Consider the following 20,304-nt stretch of genomic DNA (forward strand, 5'->3'; position numbering starts at 1 on the left):
GTTGTCCATATCACTAAATTAATATTGTTACATTGATGCTGTGACAGCATAACTTAGTGGTTAGGGCTTAAGAGACACGATTCCTGAGTTCAAATCCATCTTCCTCCTTGCCTAGTCCTCAGACTATGGGCAAGTCACTCAACCTCCCTGAGCCTCAGTTTTCTCATCTCTAAAATGGAACTATAATAGCACTCGAAAGACTGCTGGTTCCCTATGCAATTCCCTTCTCTTCCTTTTCTTTGTTGACCAAACCCTGATTTTATTCCTGGTAGCAACGTACCCAGCCAAAACACTACATTCCTAGCCTCTCTTGCAGCTAGCTAATGAGTGGAAGTTGTTAAGAGAGTTTTGTTGGAAATATCCTTAGAAGATGCTGATGCAGCGAGAAGAAAAGCAATTTGCCCTTTTTTCTCTTCCTACATGGAACTCAGGCATTAAGGCTGGAGCCCCAGCAACTATCTTGGATCAAAAAGGACCTGGAGGATGAAACCATGTATGGTTAAGGATGAAACAACATGAAGCCGGAAGGAACCTGAGACATTGGTGACACCATGGAGGCTGCACCAGCCCTGGCCCAGAATGATCTTTCCAGATTTCTTTTTTAAAATAAACTTTTTTCTTTTTTGAAAGAACAGTTTTAGGTTTACAGGATTATTGCATAATACAGAGACTTCCTATATACCCCACACCCAGTTTCCCTTATTATTAACATCTTATATTAGTATGGTACATTTGTCACCATTAATGAACCAATATTGTTACATTATTATTAACTAAAAAGTCCATTCTTCATTCAGATTTCCTCAGTTTTCCCCAAATGTCCCTCTTCTATTCCAGGATCCCATCTAGGACACCACATTACATTTAGTCATCATGTCCCCTTAGGCTCCTCTTGGCTATCAAAATTTCTCAGACTTTTCTTGTTTTTGATGACCTTGACAGTTTTGAGGAATACTGGTCAGGTATTTTGAAAAATGTCCCTCAATTGGGATTTGTCTGATGATTTTCTTATAGTTGGACTGGGTGATGTGTTTGGGGAGGGAGGTCGCAGACCTGAAGTGGCCGCCTCCTCATGTTCTGTCAACATGACTTAGTGTGGCGGTGAACTTTGATCACTGTCAGGTTCTCTCTGTAAAGTTACTCCTTTTCCCCTCTTTCTATGCTGTGCTTTTCGGATTAAGGTCACTTTGCACAGCCCACACTCAAGAAGTGGGGAGTTAGTTTCCCTCCTTAAGGGTGGAGTATCTACGTAAATTATTCCGAATTCTTAGGAGAGTTATCTCTTCTATTTGTTTGTTTATTTACTTATTTATATCAGTATGGGCTCATAGATATTTATTTTATTCTTTGGGGTGTAATCCAGTAAAACTTTATTTTTTTTACTCAAATTGTTCCACCTTTGGACCTTGGGATCTCGTTCTGTTTGTTCCCCAGACTTCTCGACATGAGAGTAAAACAAACTGAGGTAGATTTTCAACAACAATGGTCTCAAATTCCTCCCATTCCTCCATGCTCATGCCTTTGCAATGTGACTTTATAGCTTCTGGCATCAAGACCTGACCCTCTCTCCATCCCTGGAGTCTGGGCTGGGCCAAGTGACTTGCTTTAGCCAATGGGAAGAGGCCAAAGCATGAAAGTGGCTTGTGCATTGGGGCTGCTGCGCCCAGGACCCTAAGACCACCATGTGAGCAAGCAGCGCTAGCCTGTGGAGGAAAAGAGGCCGTGTGGCCTGGTCACCTCCGCTACCCTTGCCTACAGCCAGGCAGCAGGCACGTGCGGGAGACCTTCGACCATAGCTGACTTCAGATGGATGACAGACCCAGAGGCGAGCCATCCCCACTGCCCACCCACAGGGTAATGAGCACATCAGTGGTCAGTTTAAGCCACTAGCTTGTGGGGTAGTTTGTTATGAAGCAAAAACTAACTGCTACACAAGCCACTTTCTTTTGCCAATCTGTTGAGTTTTCTGTTACATGAAGTCAAGCCTAATTCTAAAAGGACTCAGTATTTACTTCATAGGGAGGTTGTGGGACTTGAATGAGTGAGGCAGGGACAGTACATGTAATAGTACCCCAGTAGATTAAGAGTAATAATAATAATTATGTAATTATATTCTATTTCTATAAGATATATAAGATATACAATATAACCATTATGGTTATTATTATTAGTTTTGTAGTGTGTTAGTATTTAATTTGTAACTTTGTTTCAGATTATAGCTGTTTGAAGACTATAAGCTTCAAGACCTGAGACCTCATTTTGTGAGCGACACAAATCAGTAATGTTCTGTCCATGCCTCCAGCCAGGACCACCAGGAGCACACCAGTGGTGGTTACACACGGGGGCTTTATCACCCACTGCAGGGAGGGAATGCATGCCATGGGGAACCCAGGTGTCTCAGTAAGAGGGTGTCAGAGAAGGCTTATCATAGGATTTGGGCTCGTGTGAAGTGATTTTGAGGAGAGTTTAGGGAAGTGGGGTTTTTCTCTCGATTGGATGCTGTCAGGAAGTGGGAGTCATTACAGGCTTGGGACCTTGATAATCTTCTCTAAAGAGAAGGTGGGCTAGAGCCAGGCTAACTCTGGTAAGTGGTGAAGAAGCAGCAGTCACTGTGTCAGGTGGGGTAGGGGGACAGTGTCTCAGCAAAATGTTTCGTCATTCTGCCTGAGACGTGATTACAAGCGGTCTTGGTTTTGTCTTGAGTCATCAGCCACAGAGCACCTTGTCTGTCGCTGGTGGTCTGTGAAATTGTTTATGTTCGGTGAGACATCAGCTGTCACCTGTGAGTGTCAGGCCAGTTTGCAGCAACGTGATCACCATCCATGCCAGCTCCCGGATGGCAGGGCTGCTTTTCTCCTTCTCAACTTAAGTCAACACTGGTGAATCTGGGAGGATTCCTTCCCCCTTTTAAAGATCTCAAGTTGAAGCAAAAGTTCACTCCTGCTCAAACTGGACAGCTATTTTTAAGGCACTTTTCTTCTCCCAGAAGTTTTCCTCTCCCACTTACATATTATATTAACACTACCTTAACCATATAGTTATAGTATTAATTGCACATAAATGAATTATATAACCAATAAGATAATAGTAATAATAATATTTATCATGCACTTGCTATGTGTCAGGTACTGTTCCAAGCATTTTATATCTATTCGTTTAAGGATTCTTAACTGGGGTCTTACCACAGTCCATGGATGGAATTTATCTTCATTCATGTTTAATTAAATTCAGCACTTTCGGGCTTCCCTGGTGGCGCAGTGGTTGAGGATCTGCCTGCCAATGAAGGGGACATGGGTTCGAGCCCTGGTCTGGGAGGATCCCACATGCTGTGGAGCAACTGGGACCGTGCGCCACAGCTACTGAGCCTGCGCGTCTGGAGCCTGTGCTCCTCAGCAAGGGAGGCCGCGACAGTGAGAGGCCCGCGCACCGCGATGAAGAGTGGCCCCCGCTCGCCGCAACTAGAGAAAGCCCTCGCACAGAAACGAAGACCCAACACAGCCAAAAATTAAAAAAAAAAAAAAAATTCAGCACTTTCTTCAGTTATGAACATGGAGACAAGCCACAGTGGTATTAGGGCCTGGAACTTTGTCACCATTAGAAACCATGGCTACTTTCATATCCTATCAGTGGTTTCAGATAGCTCAGAATGTTGTTCACAACCACCATTACTTTGAAATTGCAGTATTAATGACATCCACCACTAGATCGTGCAATAAGTGTTTTAATTAAAAAAATTTAAAATTTTGTATTGGAGTATAGTTGATTTACAATGTTGTGTTAACTTCAGGTGTACAGCAAAGTGATTCATTTATACAAATACATACATCCATTCTTTTTTAGATTCTTGTCCTATATAGGTTATTACAGAATACTGAGAAGAGTTCCCTGTGCTATACAGTAGGTCCTTGTTGATAACCTATTTTATATATAGTAGTGTATATATGTTAATCTCAAACTCCTAATTTATCACTCCCCCATAAGTGTTAATAGAGAATCATATATAATACTATGTCACAATTGTGTTCTTTAAAAATATTTTGATAACCACAATTTTAATAAATTTGTTTCCTTCAAAATCTGATGCATTTTATTTCAAGCATTTGAAAACACCATTCTGAGAAGTGCTCCATGGCTAGATCCAAAGGTATCCATGACAAGACAGATGTGAGGAGCCCTGGGCATTGATTAAATCCTCCAGTGACCCCCACGAGCAGGTATTATTACCAGCATGTTACAGAGGGGGATGTGAGGCACAGAGAGGTTGTACAGTTTGCTTAAGGTCACGCAGGTATCAAGTTGTAGTGCCTTATCTAATCTGAGAGCTGTGTTTACAGCCTATGGTCTGCTGTGGGCTTGTTCTCTGTGTTGTGCTTATGCATGTGAATGTCCCTAGGCAGGTGTCATGCGTGTGGTTGTATGGATCTCCATTTCTGTACGTGGGTGTGTGTAATGCATATAGAAAAGGGAACCACAAACACCTGTCCACTCGGGGGGTTCTGTCTGACTTCTGGGATCACTTGGATTAATTGCATCTCCACATCCCTTGGGCCCTGGAAACCGAAGGGCTGGGTTGGGGAAGGACAGTGCGGCCAGGCCCGGGGGAAGGGGCAGCAGGTGAAGGTGGGGTAGGAGGGCAAGCCTAACCCCAGGGCTCAGCCTCTGGCCTGGGTCTAGACATGTAACCTGGGCACAGCCTGGGGGGAGGGGAATTTGGAGGAAAGCGGAGGCAGTTCCCATAGTGAGCCCTTCTCTTGGGCACCTGTGACTGAAGGCTATCTGGGACCACAGTCCCTGTGCCAGCCTGCCTGTGGGGAGTGGCAGTGCTGTTGGGAGCTGTAAAGGAAAACCACACTCTTGGAGGGCTTCTTGGCCCTCAATACCCCACTATAACACTACTTCACTGCTGACGCCAGACTGGGTTTTCCACACATCAAGCAGTTCTGTGACACCAGCTGGGTGTGTTCTACAATTTAACTCAGTTCTGACACTACCTGGAATTAGTGTCAGATCCTACAAGAGTGCCCTCCCTCCACTTCAGACACGAGTCTCAAGTTCAGGTTGTCACCTGTGCTTCTGACAGACCAGCTATCAATCGGAGTTTCCCAAGACCCCCTCCCCAGGTTTCATTAATTTGCCAGAGCAACTCACAGAACTCAGGGAACCAGTTTACCTACTAGATCACAAGTTCATTGTAAAAGGATAAAACTTAGGAACAGCCAGATGGAAGAGATGCGGAGGGCAAGGCATGTGGACGGGGGGGGCGGAGCTTCCATGCCCTGCCTGGGTCCCCACTCTCCCTGCACCTCCATGTGTTCTCCAACCCAGAAGCTCTATGAACCCCATCCTTTTGGGGTTTTATGGCAGCCTCATTACACAGGCACAGTTGATTAACTCATTGGTTGTTGGTGAAAACTTCCAGCCTGTGTTCACTCCAAGGATTTAGAAGTGAGTGCCAGAAACAGAATGAAGACCAAATCTATATATTTCTTATTATAAATCACAATATCACAGTAGTCTAGTAAAGCCTGCCCCCTACCCACACAGGTGTCCTGGGGTTCATAGCCTGAGGAGACTGAATCCCCAGAGGGGTCTTTGGATGTGAGCCATCTGAGCCACAGAGCTAAAGGCTCTTCCCACCCCATGGTCCATGGGATAGGAGTCCCCCAGAAGGGGCCCTTTAATATTCTCCCTGAATCTCTCTCCCTGCTCCTCAGCTGTACCTCTCAATATATCTTTCCAAAAATGCCAAGTCTGGTTAATTGTTTTCATCCCCAATGTTAAATCATATCAATAACAATAATACATATATCGCATGGCTTATTTGTGGTCATCATTTGCTAATCCTCATACTCGTGCCGCACCGGGTCAATGATTATAGCTCTGTGATGTGCTTTCTAAGGAGTCGGGGCAGAATGGAAAAAAAAATCACAGCAAGTCACCTCATCTCATTTTCTCATTTAAAGAACAGAGACAGTTACTTGAAGTATTTGTGAGGATTAAAAGAAATATCTGTATTTCCTCAGTTCTGTATGGTAGCCTCTATGTTTACCCAATGCCATGTCTGAGGAAATTTGGGCAGGAAGAGAAAATAACAACTTGTATCTTATCTAATAACAAAAAAAGAACAGCTTTACTGAAGTAAAACTGACATGATGAATTACACGTATTTAAAGCAAAGCATTTGGTAAGTTTTAACATACGTATACACCCGTGAAACCACCCTAGTCAAGATAATGCACCATATCATCACCTATAAACGTTTCCACATGTGTAATTTAGAGCAGGGGCTCTGGGAACTCCCATTTGTCTGTGATTTTCAGAAGGATCATTCTCTTGTTTCAATGCTCTGCTGTAGTCTTAACCTTCTTGACGATGGTATATTTGAACTTGTGTTTTGTAAGTGAAGTTTGATGGGATGGTGGCTCATGTGGCAGGAGATATGTGTGCATTCATTCCTTGCTACCTTATTAGTATATGCGTTTGTGATGCCTGCTACGTGGCTTCTGTAACAAGCTTATTTTGTATGTAGGGCCACACGTTCAGAAGGGCTCCTCTCTTGTTTTAATGCTCTGCTGTCACATCTTAAAATTCTTAATAATTGTCATCTTGAAATTTTTCATTTTATCTTTGAACCTGTGTATTGGAAGTGAAGTCCAATGGGCAATGGATCTTGTGTGTGAGCAGAAGAGAAACATGCGATATGGGTGTTCACCATTCACATACAGTGTTCACAGTGCCCCATGAGCATAGAATTCTGGTGAACCCACAACGCATGGACATTCAGCGAGACTCAAAATGAGTACAAGGGAAGCGTGTTATATCTATGGTAAGGAGGGGCACCAAAGAGGCCACGCTTTCTGTTCAAACTAGAAGTTTCTTAGGTCCCAGAAAAAAGGTAATGGCCTTCCAAGAAACAAGGACAATCAAGGAAACTTAACATATCCTTTCTTAGTCATGATACTTCCCTGTTTTAGCCAATCACTTACACTGAAAATGATAACATAGAAGGAAGGGGAAACATAGGACACCTCATACTTCCCTTTCCTTTCAGCCTTCCTCATTCATTAGTAAGTAGGAAGTAGGGAGTGTCGGTAAAATGTGTGAATATCAAGAAGTGAAATAAAAGCAATTCAGTTGGTTTGGTGCAACATTTCCACTGTCCTGGTAAGAATGTATGAGCTATGCAATACCAACGGTGTAGTTTCAGTGATTCCACATATGAGTTAAATGCTCTTAGATTGCATTTAAAACTGTCATTGCACAATATAAACATGAATGGTAAAATTCATGCTAATAATTTAAAATTAATTTTTCTTAGAACAGCATTTAGTAGTAAATAAAAAACACCATGACAAGTTGAGAGAGACTAGAAGAGAGGAAACAGCTTTATACTTCAATACTCCTACTGGCACGTTTCTCCTACTTTTTGAACAAGGGGGCCCGCATTTTCATTTTGCATTGGGCCCTGCAAATTATGTTGTTGGCCCGGTTTGGAAAGCTTGCTGTCAGGACGCTTCCTCTCAGAATGCAGCTGCCGTGCTGGGAGCAAGCCCAAGCCATATGGAAAGGGCACATGTAGGTGCTCCAGTCAACAGTCCTGCCCAAGCCCAGCCTTTGGGGCATCCCAGCACAGGTGACAGAAATACAGCCTTCAGATGATTCCACTCCTACCTCTCCTAGCCCTCCCCCAGCCCCACCTCAACTTCCAGACACCTCCATCCACCTGGGTCTTCCAGCTGAGACCCAGCCTTCATGGAGTAGAGACAAGCCATCCCTGCAGTACCCTGTCTGAGTTCCTGATCTACAGAATCCATGAACAAAATAAAACACATGGTTGTTATGTTTCACCAGAGATTAGGGTAGTTTGATATGCAGTAATAAATGTATCATAGTTTATTCACTCGCGTTGATTCCAATCTTTTGTTAATACAAATGAAGCTGCAATGAATAACTGTGCATAGTCTATGTACACTTAGGGCAGATTCCTAGAAACGAGGATTACTGTGTCAAAGGGTAAAATGCATACACAATTTTGTTAGCTCTTGCCAAATTCCTCTCTAAACAGCCTTCTTTGTGTTTACAGTATATTTGTACATGTATAATTCCCCTCCCCAACATACCTACAGAGAAACATACATAGAGAAAAATGCATAGAGGTACAGCTTGATGAATTCTTGATGAAACTAAACACATGTGTAACCCTCACCCAGGTCAAGAAACAAACATTCCTAGCAGCCTAAAAGCTGCCCTTGTCCCCCTTCCCAGTGAGTACACCCTTCCATGGTATGAATTTACCACTATTTATCCAATTTCCTTTTGGTATTTCCCGTTAGGGGCTAATACATTCTATGCTCCTTGGCTTTTATTATAGTCATCAGAACCTGTTGCACAGATGTCACGTTTGTTAGATCCTCCTCTATGGTTCTGCCGTTCTGTTGGGTTATTGTTCTCAAAGTAGGTTCCTGTGGAACCCTGGGGTTCTTTCTCAAATGACAGGAAAAAGAACAAATGCATGGATTGGCTCTTCTCAGTGCAAAAATTTTCCTAAAACCTTTGGGGTTCGTTCCCACTTGTCGGCTACCAAGTTTTAGCGATGACAGATGTGCAAGAAACAGGAAATAATAGGAAGACTCAGAAATACCATGGGCTGCTACTGAGATATAATAACAGTGGTCATCATCTACGGAGAAGTCTTTTGCATTGGGATAGGGTCTTTTACGTACAGTAGATAGATCTTCTCTAATCTTCAAAAGCCTTGGCGAAATAGGTATTGGGACCCCTCTTTCACTGGGAGTGAAAACCCAGGCTCTGAGAGGGGAAGTAACTTGCTCAAGGTTCATTGCTCACATTGGAGAATGGCAAAGCCTATAGGCTCTGGGCTCCCCAACGGCCCTGGCTTCCTTCGGTTTAGACCACATCTTTGTGTCCTCTTCTCAGTCTGGCACCCAAGGCTCTGCCTCCTCTGCCTCTTTCAGAGCACTGGCCTCTTCCTTCCCCTTCCTGAATATTCTCAAGCTTCTCCCTGAGCCAGCCCCTGGGCCTTTGCACATGCTGCTCCCTCTGCCTGGAACCCTCTTTTTCCTCTTTACCTAACTCCTCCTCGTCCTTCAAGGACGCCTTCCCTAAGTTGGTATCCTTGCTCCAATAGCACTGTATAGTTCCCCTGTCACTGTCACTGTGCTTTTCGTTGTTTGGTTATTGAATTTCTGTCTCCTCCCACCCACCCCAGACTGTAGGCACCTTAGAGCAGGTGTCTGTCTGTCTTGTTCATGGCTGTGTCCACAGCCTAGCACAGTTGCTGGCACATAGTAGGCACTCAATAACATTTGCTGAGGGAAGGGACCATCTTACTTGAGTCCCATGGCAACCCTGTGAAGCAAGCAGGGCTGGGCTGCTCACTCCCATTTTACAGATGAGGATAGTGAAGCCCAGAGAGGGAAGGGTCCAGTCCCCTGTGACTTGTGGACACAACCAGGCCTGGGTGACTGTGGCCCTGACACCTCTCCCAGACCGAGGGGTGGGGCCTCAGCCAGCCAGGGGGGCTTCCAGGGCTCCCGTAGCCCTCCCTTGTTTCCCAGATTGGAAGTGACAAGTGTGACCCTCTCCTGCCCAGGACCTGGTGGGCGGGGTGGGAGGGGTGCGTGGGTGCAGCCGGAGGTGGGATCAGAGCGGCGAGAAGGCCGAGGAGGTAGACAAGAAAGCTAAGTCCTACTTGCAGAAGAGTTGGGGGGTGGCGGAGCTGTGGTCACGTTCTGAAGCCAGGGCAGGGGAGTCAGGAAGTCAGAAGCAGGAAGGAAGCTCCCGTCCCTGCCCCAGGAGGATCCAGAGGGCTCAATGGCCTTTATCTTCCTGTGTGTTCCAAGCACTGGTCAGCTTGGACTCAGCAATTGCTTATGTATTTATTTTCCTTTAATCTTGGTCACAGGGAACATAAGACTCTGGAGCAGGTGATTTGGGTCCAAAACCACCTCTGAAACCCCTCACTGTGTGACTTTGGCCAAGTATCTTGGCTTCTCTGGACCTCCATTTCCCCATCTGTAAAAGGGGGAGATGATAATAGTACCTATCCCATACGGCCATTATAGGGCTTCCCCAGATATTCTAAGGGAAGTTCTTCGTGGGGTGCCTGGCATAGAGAAATAATTAGAGATAACATCACAGAGAACTTACTATGTACAGGCCCAGTACGAGGGCCCTTACAGTTTACTAAGCCTTCATGTGGAATTTGGAGGCTCCAGCATGATCCTCGAAAGGGGCAGAAGTGGGACTTGGACCTAGCTCTCTACAGAACCAGAGGGCTGAACCAAAGAACCATGTTACTTAGACAGAGCAGCTGCTGCATGCCGGGCCCTGCATTCTGTTCCATAGGGCAATAAAGGTCAAGTGGAAATGGACAGTTCTTCCAGGACAACTGATGGCCATCTGGGACCCTCTCTTCAGAAGGAATACTTCAGGCCCAAACCTGCACTCCAGTTTAAGAACCCCTGCAGCAGGAGGGGAGCTGGAGAGGGGCTGAGCTAGGCGGTGAGGAGTCCTCCTTGTAGGCTGAGCTCAGGGTACTTGGGAGCCGCTGAAGGCTCTAGGCAGGGGAAGTGACATGACTGTAGGCCAGGAGGGAGCAAACCTGGAGATGGGGCTCTATTGGGAGGCTGCTGGGATCTTCCAGGCAAAACATGAGGCTGGGGTGAGAGGGCAGGCGCTGGAGGGGGAGCGGTGCCGGATGTCCTGCTTCCCTTCCTGCCAGCTGGGAAAAGTCACCTTTGCGTACAGCTTGCCCTGCTCCCAGAGAAGGAAGCTGAGGTGAGGATGGCAGAGCCACCCACCAGACATAGACGGCTCACCTCCAGACATACACAAAAGAGAAATATTTAACTTACTGAGTTTTGGGGTCTTTCTGCTACAGCAGCTTGGCCTGTACCAGAACTCACTGTGTGACCTCAGGCAAAGGACTTTACTTCTCTGAGCCTCAGTTTCCACATTTGTAAAACAGGGGCAATAACAGAACCCACTAGGATTCCGAAGTGGTGTGTGTAGAGCTAACACGGAGGAGCCATGCAGTGGATGCCCCTTATCCCCACACAAGCCCCTGGCTGGCCCCTAACTCCCGTCTAGCCCAGTGGCAAGACTTTTATTTTCTCTTCCTCCTTCTGACTCCCGTGGTGGCACAGGCTCAGGGCAGTGGACACAACAGACGTCAGACCCAGGGTCTGGATGACTTTCAGACAGAGGCGATCCCTCTCCTGAATTTTACAGATTAGGAAACTGAGGTCTAGAGAGGGGCAGGAATTTGCCCCAGCTCCACAGCAACTCGGGCAGAGTGGTGCTGGATCCAGTCCCTCGTGGGCACCGGGGTGGGGAGTTGATTTCCGAAATAGGTGTCGGGGGCACCTCTTCCCACCACTCTCCCTTGGCTCACTGGCTCAGTGGCATCACTCTCTCACACTAGCCTCCTTATGGTTCCTCACAACTACCTCAGGGCCTTTGCACATGCTGTTCCCTCCAGTGGGCCTACTCTTCCCCCAGCTCCTCACCTGGCTGCCTCTTTCTCACCTTTAGTCCTCAATTTAAGTGTCCCTCTTCAGAGAGTCCTTCCCTGATCACCCTGCCTCTGAAATCTTTTATCTGTAACTCCTGTCTATTTTCTTCACTTACAGTATATTAATTAGTTAATTTAGTTAAATAAAAAAAATTTTTTTAAATTTTATTTTGGCGGGTCTCTCCCTCTAGCCTGTTAAGCTCTATGATTTCGGGACTGTGGCCATCTGTCTCTCTTTTGCTGCTCCCTCCCCATCACCGAGGCAGGCCTTGGCCCAGGCAGGTCCTCAGTACGTCCCTGCCATGTGAAAGAATGAATACGTGTATGAATGAATAAATACATGAGTGAATGTGCCAGGCCTGGATGTCCACCACTGCACTGAATTTGCACGACTTCCCCATGACTAGAGCACAGTCTCTGCATTGTGCAGATGTGGAAAGTGAGGCTCAGAGAGGTCCCACAGGGGAGGGTGGGAATGTGTTGGATGTTAAAGGCCATTGGACTTCCCTGCCCTTAGGACACAGGCAACAGCAGCTCACAGGCCACATTACACGTTAATCTAACACAAGAAAGTAACACATTTTTGCTGGATGTGGCCTGGACCAGATTCCATTCACAGAAGGGCTGCTCCATCAAAAGATGCTGATGCTGCTGTTGCCAAGGCAACACTGTTAGCTTTCCGAAGCATCTTCAGTGAGAGAGGTGAAGGCCCAGATGGACACTGGGGGGGGGGGGCGGGGGGGGGGAAGTCTGGAAAAAGGGATCAAATCACCCAGCCAGCAGGACAAACCATCCTGATGCTGACTTATCCCCTGCCCCCTGCAAAGGGCCACCTCCTACCCCATCCATGATTGTTGTCTCTAGGCTGTGCTCAGTGAACTCTCTCCCCCAGTGTGGCAACTGCCTTTGCTGCGAACGTGCAGAGATCGTGGGAAGAATGCATTCTGCCTGCCTCGCTCCATCGGGACCTACCAGGTGCCAGTGGGAAAGACAGAATAGTCTTGGAAAACTTTCCAGAAAGTTCCTTCAGCCCTTGATATAGGTGGAGGGGACACCACTCCAGCATTTTTGTGGTCGGTGCCAAGGTGCCTCCAGAGAGCTCTGGACGAGGGAGGCAGCTGATAGGCGCAAGTGCACTGGAGGTGGTGACTGGCTGTGCCTCTCGGATGAAACTTTCCCTCTCTGAGCTCTAATTTCTTCATTACTAAAATGGGGGAACGCTGGTCTGATTCAGGGAGAGGGGATTCTACATAGGAACCTGCAGATGTAGGTATCTCAGAAGCCGGTTCCTGCAAGCGGTGGCCTCCAGGAGACCCACCCAAGGCCAAGACCTCACCAGCCAGGCCCCCTAGGGCCTTGTGCACCCAGAATCCTTTAGCTGTTCATGTCTGCAGCCACGGTGAGTCAGCGTTGCTCTCTTTTAGATGTTTGTGGGTGCTCCATCCTTATAGCACAGATGAGAACTGGAGGCTTAGAGAGGGCAGGGGCTCTGCTCCTGTGACAGAGCCTGTACTGCGAACCAGGGTCTGACACCTCTGGGCAGAACACAGCAGTGTCCTTGATAGTCTGGGGCAAACCAGGGATTAGCTGGAGCCTGAGGGGCAGGCCTTGGGGGCAGGGAGGCTAGGAGAAGAGGCAGAGATGGAGATAAGAGAGATGGGAGTCTGAGAGATGGAAAGAGAAAAAGTGAACCTCTGTTCTTGCCTGCCCAGCATCCCTGCTTCCTAAAGTGGCTCCTTAGTTTCCCCAAGGCCAGTCCACACGACTTGGAGGGAACTAACTCCACCCCCTGGTTCCAGGCATGATAGTGTGACCCAGGTCTCGTCAACCAGAATCACAGTGATAAGCACAGGGATGGACACAGAACCAGTCCTGGCTGGAAGGAATCCTGCCTTTGCTGGAATCCCTGGGACAGGGGAGCTTTCTATCTGAAGGATGCTGAGCAGGCAGGCCACAACCCTGGGGCTGCTGGAGCCATCTTTCAGGAGAGAACGTGACTGAGAATGAGGTCAGCATGGTGGAGGGCAAGCCTGAGAGGTGGGGAGGGACATCACTTGAGCACCTGGGTCTAACCACATCTGAATCCATCCCTAGACTCCCTGTATGTGAGTCAATCCATTCCTCAGGATAAGGTTTCTATCCCTTGCACTTGAGAGTCCTGGCACAGAGAAGGAAGGAAAGTAAGAAGGAAGGACGAATATTTTAAAGAACAGGTGTGTGAGCGTTACCCAAATCGGCTTCTTGGTCTTCTCAGACAACTGGAGTGCAGACAGGGATTTGGGACTTCACCCCACCCAGAGGAGCTCTGTTCCCGGGGCACACAGCATTGCCTACACACTTGTAGCACAAAAATAAATGCTGTAGATACAAAAATAAAATGCTTACCTTCCCTGGGTCAGAAGAAGGGGTGGCATGCGCTAGGGGGCCGATTTCTCCACCCCATGCACCTCTTTGGGAACTAACATTTATTAGGCACCTGTTTCATGCCAGGCTCTGTTAAGAAGTTGCAATACAAGGTCTCATTTCCTCCTGCCCCATCACAGCAAGGAGGGAATATCACCATCTCCATTTCACAGACCAGAGGATTGAGGCCTTGAGAGGCTGAGCCACTGGCTTCAAGTTCAAGAGCTGCAGCAGGGCTGTCTGACTCCTAAGTCCTGCCGACAGCACCACACTGTACACCGTAGACACTAAATAAAGGCTGGCCGAGCAAATGCTGGGTAGGGCGGTGTCAGCCTCCTGGGCAGCCACCTGCCCCTAAGTACTTTTCCCTCCTGCCTGAAGTCACCATTAGCAACCACATCCTTTGGATTCCCTGAAGGAGATCAGCATTAATCTGTGCTGGGTTTAATCAGTGGATTGGCCGAGGTGGGACCCAGGGGCGGGGGCAGAGCCCAGTGGGATGAAGGTGCCCCATTTCCACCGTGCAGCCCCATCCAGGAGAAAACCTTCTGAAGACAGAGGTGCAACCTGGCGGTAGGGCAGGTCGGCCGTGGGCTGAGTCCGGGTGTTGGCTGAGGACGACAGGACTTTGGTGGCCTCATCAGGTCTGAGGAGGGTGACACAGTAATGGGACTGGGTGGCAGAGTGGCTGTGGCCCCTCTCTGAAAAAAGTTCATGAGAAGCCCGTGGTCTCCCAGACTCAGCAAAGGCCCAGTCTCCATGGAGCCCTAGCTGCAGCATCGCTGTTGGACAAGGCAAGAGGAGGCTAGGGGCTCTGCCTTGGAGGCGGGAGGGATCTGGACCCAGCTATTGGTGTCCTGTTCGAGGCAGAGTGAGCCCCAAGAGCCCCTGAACTTGAGCTGGTATGAGCTGGGGTCACACGGAGTGCTGAGGGCAGCCCCCGGACAGAGATCTGGCTTCCTACGGACAGAGAAGCCTTGGAGCACAGACAGGAAACTTAGTTCTAGACCCTTCTTCAGCGACGGTGTATCTGTTTTAACCCAAAGGTTCCTTCCAGTTGTTTTTAGAGGCTGAGAATGTCACTGTGGCCCTCGTAGCTAGAAATGGTGAAAGCAGCTGGGGCTGGGGATAGTGACCTGGGGTTTCAGCTCATGACATATGAGGACCAGCTTTTTCCAAGGGTATCCACAGCCCTGAGAGATGCTCTGGGATAATCAGGGCCCATTTTCAAATAAATAAATTTGGGGAAAGCTGCCTACTCTAGCCCTTTCATGGGCAGTCACTAAGCACATGACCACACTAATGGCCCTGACAAGGCCTGCAGCTAAGAATGCCGGTTCACGTTGATTTAACCTGGTGTTTCCCTCCCTCACTTGACCACAGGTACTTTTAGAGGGGAGTCCTAGTTATTCTCTCTGGAATATATTCTAGGACATTCAAGGGGTAAAGGAATCCCTCTTAGATCTCCTGGAGCCCCTGAGAAACCACATCTGAGCTTTAGATGCTGGGGCCTAGGAGTGGTGGACAAAGTGGGCGGAAATAACTCCCATTATAGGGTGGATGCAGCTCCTTCAGTCCTGAACAGAAAGTTCAAGGACATCTCAAGGCTGAGAAAGCTTGGAACAAGAGATGGCCTTCCCAACAACCCAGGGACAGACTCTGGGCCTCCATCTGGGCAGTTTCCCGCCTGTAAATACCTTTCCGCCTGCCTCACATCCCACCACTAGTCGTGTATTCCTTTGAGGGGCCCAGTTAAATCTGTTCTCAGCTCATCCAGGGTACTGCGACCCTCAAGCTGGCCGGAGGGCCCTGCAGGAGGCAGGAGAGAAGAGGAAATAGGGACAATGAAGAGGCAGGAACCCCCAAACACCCACCATTTCACAACTTGAGGGAAAAAGGGAGGGAGGTGACTCTTCTGGACTCCTGGGGTAAGGAGGGCTGGCTCAGGGGACCCAGGGTGTCCAGGACGAGGTCCTGGCGTTGTGTCCTGTGTTTGGGTCCAGCTTGTTCAGAGGATACCACATCCAGGTCCTCCTGCGGGACCAGCCTCCAGGCGGGCTGCTCCTTAGATGTCTGTGGGACGCACCATCATGCGAGTAGAACGCAGCGAGTAGCTGGGGCCTTGGAAGTAGTGCCAGCGGATGCCGTTGAGCTTGCGCACGTGGTGGCGGGCCGGGTAGTAGATGCCATTGAGGTTTGAGAGGCCGCAGGCATCAAACCACCATCCTGGTGGAGGGGGAGTTAGAGGCTCTGGGGATGTGGGAGCCCAGCCACTGGGGGAGGGCAGCCCCCTACCCCGAAGATGAATCAGGGCTGGTGGCTCCTCTGGGAAGCCAGCTTGCTGGAGACGGGGCTGGGTGGGAACGGGCATTGGCTGGTGGGGGAGGGAGGCTCCCAGACCCGCCGCTCAGTATGGGGCCTCCAGACACAGTGCACTCATGTCTGTCTCTCTGTGTCTCTCTCTGATCTCTCTGTCTCTCTTTGCTCTCCCTTACCCTACCTTTCTGGGTCTCTCTGTCTTTCACACACTTTGTCCATCTGTCTTTCTGTGGTCTGCGTTTCTCTCTCCATCTCTCCCTCTGTACTTCCCTCTGTCCCCGTGTAGCTCTGTGCCCAGCACTCTGTCTGTCCATCCTGATGTCTCTCTCGTCTCCATCTGTCCCTGTCTCTGTGTCTCTGGAGGTCTCCTCTGATCTCTGTCCTTCCCATTCTGTCTCTCACTCCTCATCTCCCACTCTCTGATGTCTCTCCCCACAGAAAACACTGCCTAAGCCAGAGTTGGTGGGCAGCTGCCCCTCTGCCCTCCACCCAGGTCTCCCGCCTCCGGATCCTGCTTGGCCCGGGAGGAGGGTTGGGGAGGAAGTCTCAGGCCTGGGGTTGGGGCAGATTAGGCATTGTACCCCCCTAGGGTGCACCCTGGGCCCCGCTCTCAGTGCTTCTCAGAGGTCTCAGAGGAGAACTGGTGATGCCAGCTTTAGGAGGAGGTGAGACCTTGGAGGGGACCTCAAGGAGCCTGTCGGGGGGAACGTATGGATGAGGGACGGCCAGGCCAGCCCGTGGGTGAGCGAGACCCTGACCTGCACCCACTTCTTGACGGCACCTGGCTGCACAAGGACCCGAGTGGGGAGGGGATGGGCGTATTCAGCCAGGCATGCCTGTGGGGAGGTGGGGCTTCACCCCGCCCTGCACCCACCTCCGGACAGCATCTGGGCGCACTTGCAGAGGCAGTTGTCGTTGTCTGCGTCGCGGGTGCTGAAGTTGGTGCCCTGCAGGACCAGGCTGCTCTGGCGCCCCGCCGAGCCGCTGTACCCACTCAGGGAAAGCCTGGAGGCCACCCGGAGGTGGTGATGGGAGAGGGGCCCAGAGTCAGGTTGGGGGTGGTTGCGGAAGGGGTTCCCCTCCAGTTGTGCTGAGGCATCTTCCCTCCCTGTCTGCTGCCTGCAGGGACAGAGTGCCCACCCCGTGCCAGGCCTCCCTCAGCTGGCTGAACCTGAGTCTTGGCCATTTGTGAGAATGATCGTGACAATAATAATGAGGACCACGGCTAACATTTTTTTGAACATCTACTATGTGCCAGGCATTGTTTAAAGCACTTTACATGGGTTAATTCATTCTCATTTAATCCTCAAAATACCTTAGTATCCCCATTTTACAGACGAGGAAACAGAGCTCCCAAGAGCCCCAGGAGCCTGCCTGAGATCTCAGAACAAATGAGGGTGAGAGACAGATCCCAGCCCCATTTGGCCTGACTTCCCAGCTGACCATCCGGCAACCCCAGCCCTATCACACCTCACGCCCACCCACGCCCTCCGGGAAGCCTTCCTTGACCACAGCAGCCCACATGGATCAGGGCCCTGAGGCACCCCCAGCCCTGTGACCTCCACCCCTGCAGCCAGCTGGGGAGGGTTTCTATTTCTCGGTCAGGCTATGAGGCCCTGGCGGGCACATCCAGGCCTTTGTGGTGATTACGACCACAAGTTCTGGGGGTAAAACGCCTGGATTCAAATCCCAGCTGTGCCGCTCGTCAGCTGTGTGGCCTTGGGCAGATTGCTTCGCCTCTCGGCTTCAGTTTCTTCATCTGTTAAAACGGTAACGATAGTACATTAACCGTCATGGTGATGGGGTGACCTCGGCGTGTGACAGGTGCAGGGCAGCACTGGCACACAGTAAGTGCCTGGCACGTTCGGTGCTTGTGGATTCGTCCCATCCTGTCCCCGTGTTCCCAGCCCGTGTGCTTGGCTGGCACAGGCTTCCACTGAGCCTGGCAGGAGAGAGTGTTGGGGGCTTGTAGCAGGGCAGGGGATGCACTGGCAGCTGAGGCGGGAGCCAGTTTGGGAGCAACAGAAGGTCCTACGGGTGGAGGCAAGTGGACACCAGATGCAGCCGGGGCAGCTCGGGGAAGCCCTGGCTCCCCAGGGCAGGGCCTGCGAGATGACCCCATTGGGATCCAGAGGAAATGTGGGGCCTGGGCATGAGGCCACCTCAGTCCCTGCATCTACCCCCTGTGTTCTCTGTCTGTGGTGAGGGCAGGGCTGGCTCAGCGTGGCCAGCCGTGAAGCCTTAACTGTGCCCTTAAATGTGCCACCCTGGGCTTGCATGAGTGGCATTGCAAATCACCCGCCAAGAGGCCCACCTGGCCAGGGGCTCCCTGGGGTGGGGACAGGCTCGCTGGCCCACCCGCTTATATGGTCCCAGCTTCTCCTTGTGGCCATTGAGGGCTCCATTTGAGGGCTCAGTCATGTCAGTTCAAGGCCAGGCTCGGGACTCAGGCTAAAGTTTGAGGTCACCTTTAGTCTGGGGCTGTGTGGAATCAGTGCTGGACAAAGCCGAATGATCTCATGGGGTCACTGCGGCAGCACTGGCCCCAAGTCCTCAGCCTCCCTTCCCCTCCTCTCTGGGAGCCAGAAGGGGGATCTGCGATCTCTAAGGGACTCTCAAGTCATGAGCCGGGAAGCCCCAGTTGACCCATTGCTCAGATGCACTTTGGACATAATCATGGCTCAGGTCTGGGGAACACAAACATACACACGAGTCCTTGGACACCCCCAATTGAGACACACGAGGTGCGTGAGTCTGTGCCTGAGGCCGTGAGCATCCGGATGCAAGTCTCTGTGCCTGCGTGTTCATGTGTGCGTTTAAGTTTGTGCGGCAATCTCTATGGTGGGTCTGAGTGTGCGCTCTGGAATATGTCTTTGTGCCTGAGATTGTGTGCGTGTTTACCTGAGAGGGCTTCTCTGAGGCACATTTGCACACGTCCCTGGGTGTGTGTCTGTGCTTGTTTGTGTGGCTATGGCACTTGTGTGAGTCTGTGCCCTGAAGGTTCAAGTGTGTACCCCAGGGGTGTGGTGAGCCCCTCCACATGTGCATGTGCGTCTGTGCGTGTCCCTGTATATCTCTGTGTGTATCTGGTGCTTGTTGCCGGGTCTGGGTGTGTGGGCACCTCTGGAAGGCCTGTGCCTGGTGTCAGTGTGTGCCTGTGTCTTGTCTGTGCCTCCCCCATCCCGCTCCGTGGGCCGCTTCTCTGCAGTCTTACGCATGCACCCCAGCTGGGCTCCAGAGGGTTCCCATTATTGTGTCTGACAAATAAGGGTGCCCCTCCCACCCCGATGCCCACGCTCCAGCTTCTGCCTGCCCAGGTTTCGCCACCTCTAGGCTTCCCTATGGGGATCCACCCCACCTCACCAGGCAGCTGACTCTGTACGGTGGGGACCCAGGGACGGCACCTGTTTCTGTCACTCTCCCCTTAGCCCTTCTCTGGCAGTTTCTATGTGTTTTCCAGGATCTTCCAGGCTTTTTCTGAATGAGCAGGGCCTATTCCTTACGATCCCCGGAGCCCTTGAAAGAGCCTTGCTCAGGTTTGGGGTTTCTGTGGCCAGCTGCATGTCAACTCTTCTTTCTGCCTTCTTTTCAGAATCTCCCTGCTGCTTGGGGAGCCCTTTCTATCCTCTCTCTGTCTGGAGAATGCCTACTCTTCAGAGGCACCACCTCCTCCAGGGAGCCCTCCCCGATAGCGCAAGCATCTCTATGCCCTTGTGCTTTCCCCTTAGGCAGCTCCTGTCTTCTTGGGGGTGTGGGTTTGCTTGTGGACACACTCACCCTCAGACACACACGACACACTGGACTGTGAACAACTTTGAGGGGTAGAGCGCAGGTCTGATTCTTCCACAAATGACCAGAACCAGCCCATGCCTGGCACAGAGCAAGTGTTCAATATATCATTATTATTATTTAGGGCTCTGCAAAGGGTCACATAGATGTGGGCCCTTTGAAACCTGAGCATAACAGTCTGGAACCATGGGCAGGGAGCTCTCCATGTCTCAGATAAAAAGCCAGAGGGAGCACATCAGATTCACAGAGGGGAGCAC

At 50.1% G+C, this 20,304-nt stretch overlaps 1 protein-coding gene across 1 annotated transcript in view; it reads right to left on the reverse strand.

Moving 5' to 3' along the window:
- Window positions 1-16,004: 16,004 nt before the first annotated feature.
- ANGPT4 (angiopoietin 4) overlaps window positions 16,005-20,304 on the reverse strand; it is a 39,109-nt gene continuing 34,809 nt past the window's right edge. The window contains exons 8-9 of the mRNA XM_060032824.1: window positions 17,133-17,263; window positions 16,005-16,165 (exon numbers count right to left, since the gene is read on the reverse strand). Of these exons, the coding sequence (XP_059888807.1) occupies window positions 16,005-16,165; window positions 17,133-17,263 (292 nt within the window). The remainder of the gene's footprint in view (window positions 16,166-17,132; window positions 17,264-20,304) is intronic.

The sequence above is a fragment of the Delphinus delphis genome, chromosome 15, assembly GCF_949987515.2.
Source record: "Delphinus delphis chromosome 15, mDelDel1.2, whole genome shotgun sequence".
NCBI lineage: Eukaryota > Metazoa > Chordata > Mammalia > Artiodactyla > Delphinidae > Delphinus > Delphinus delphis.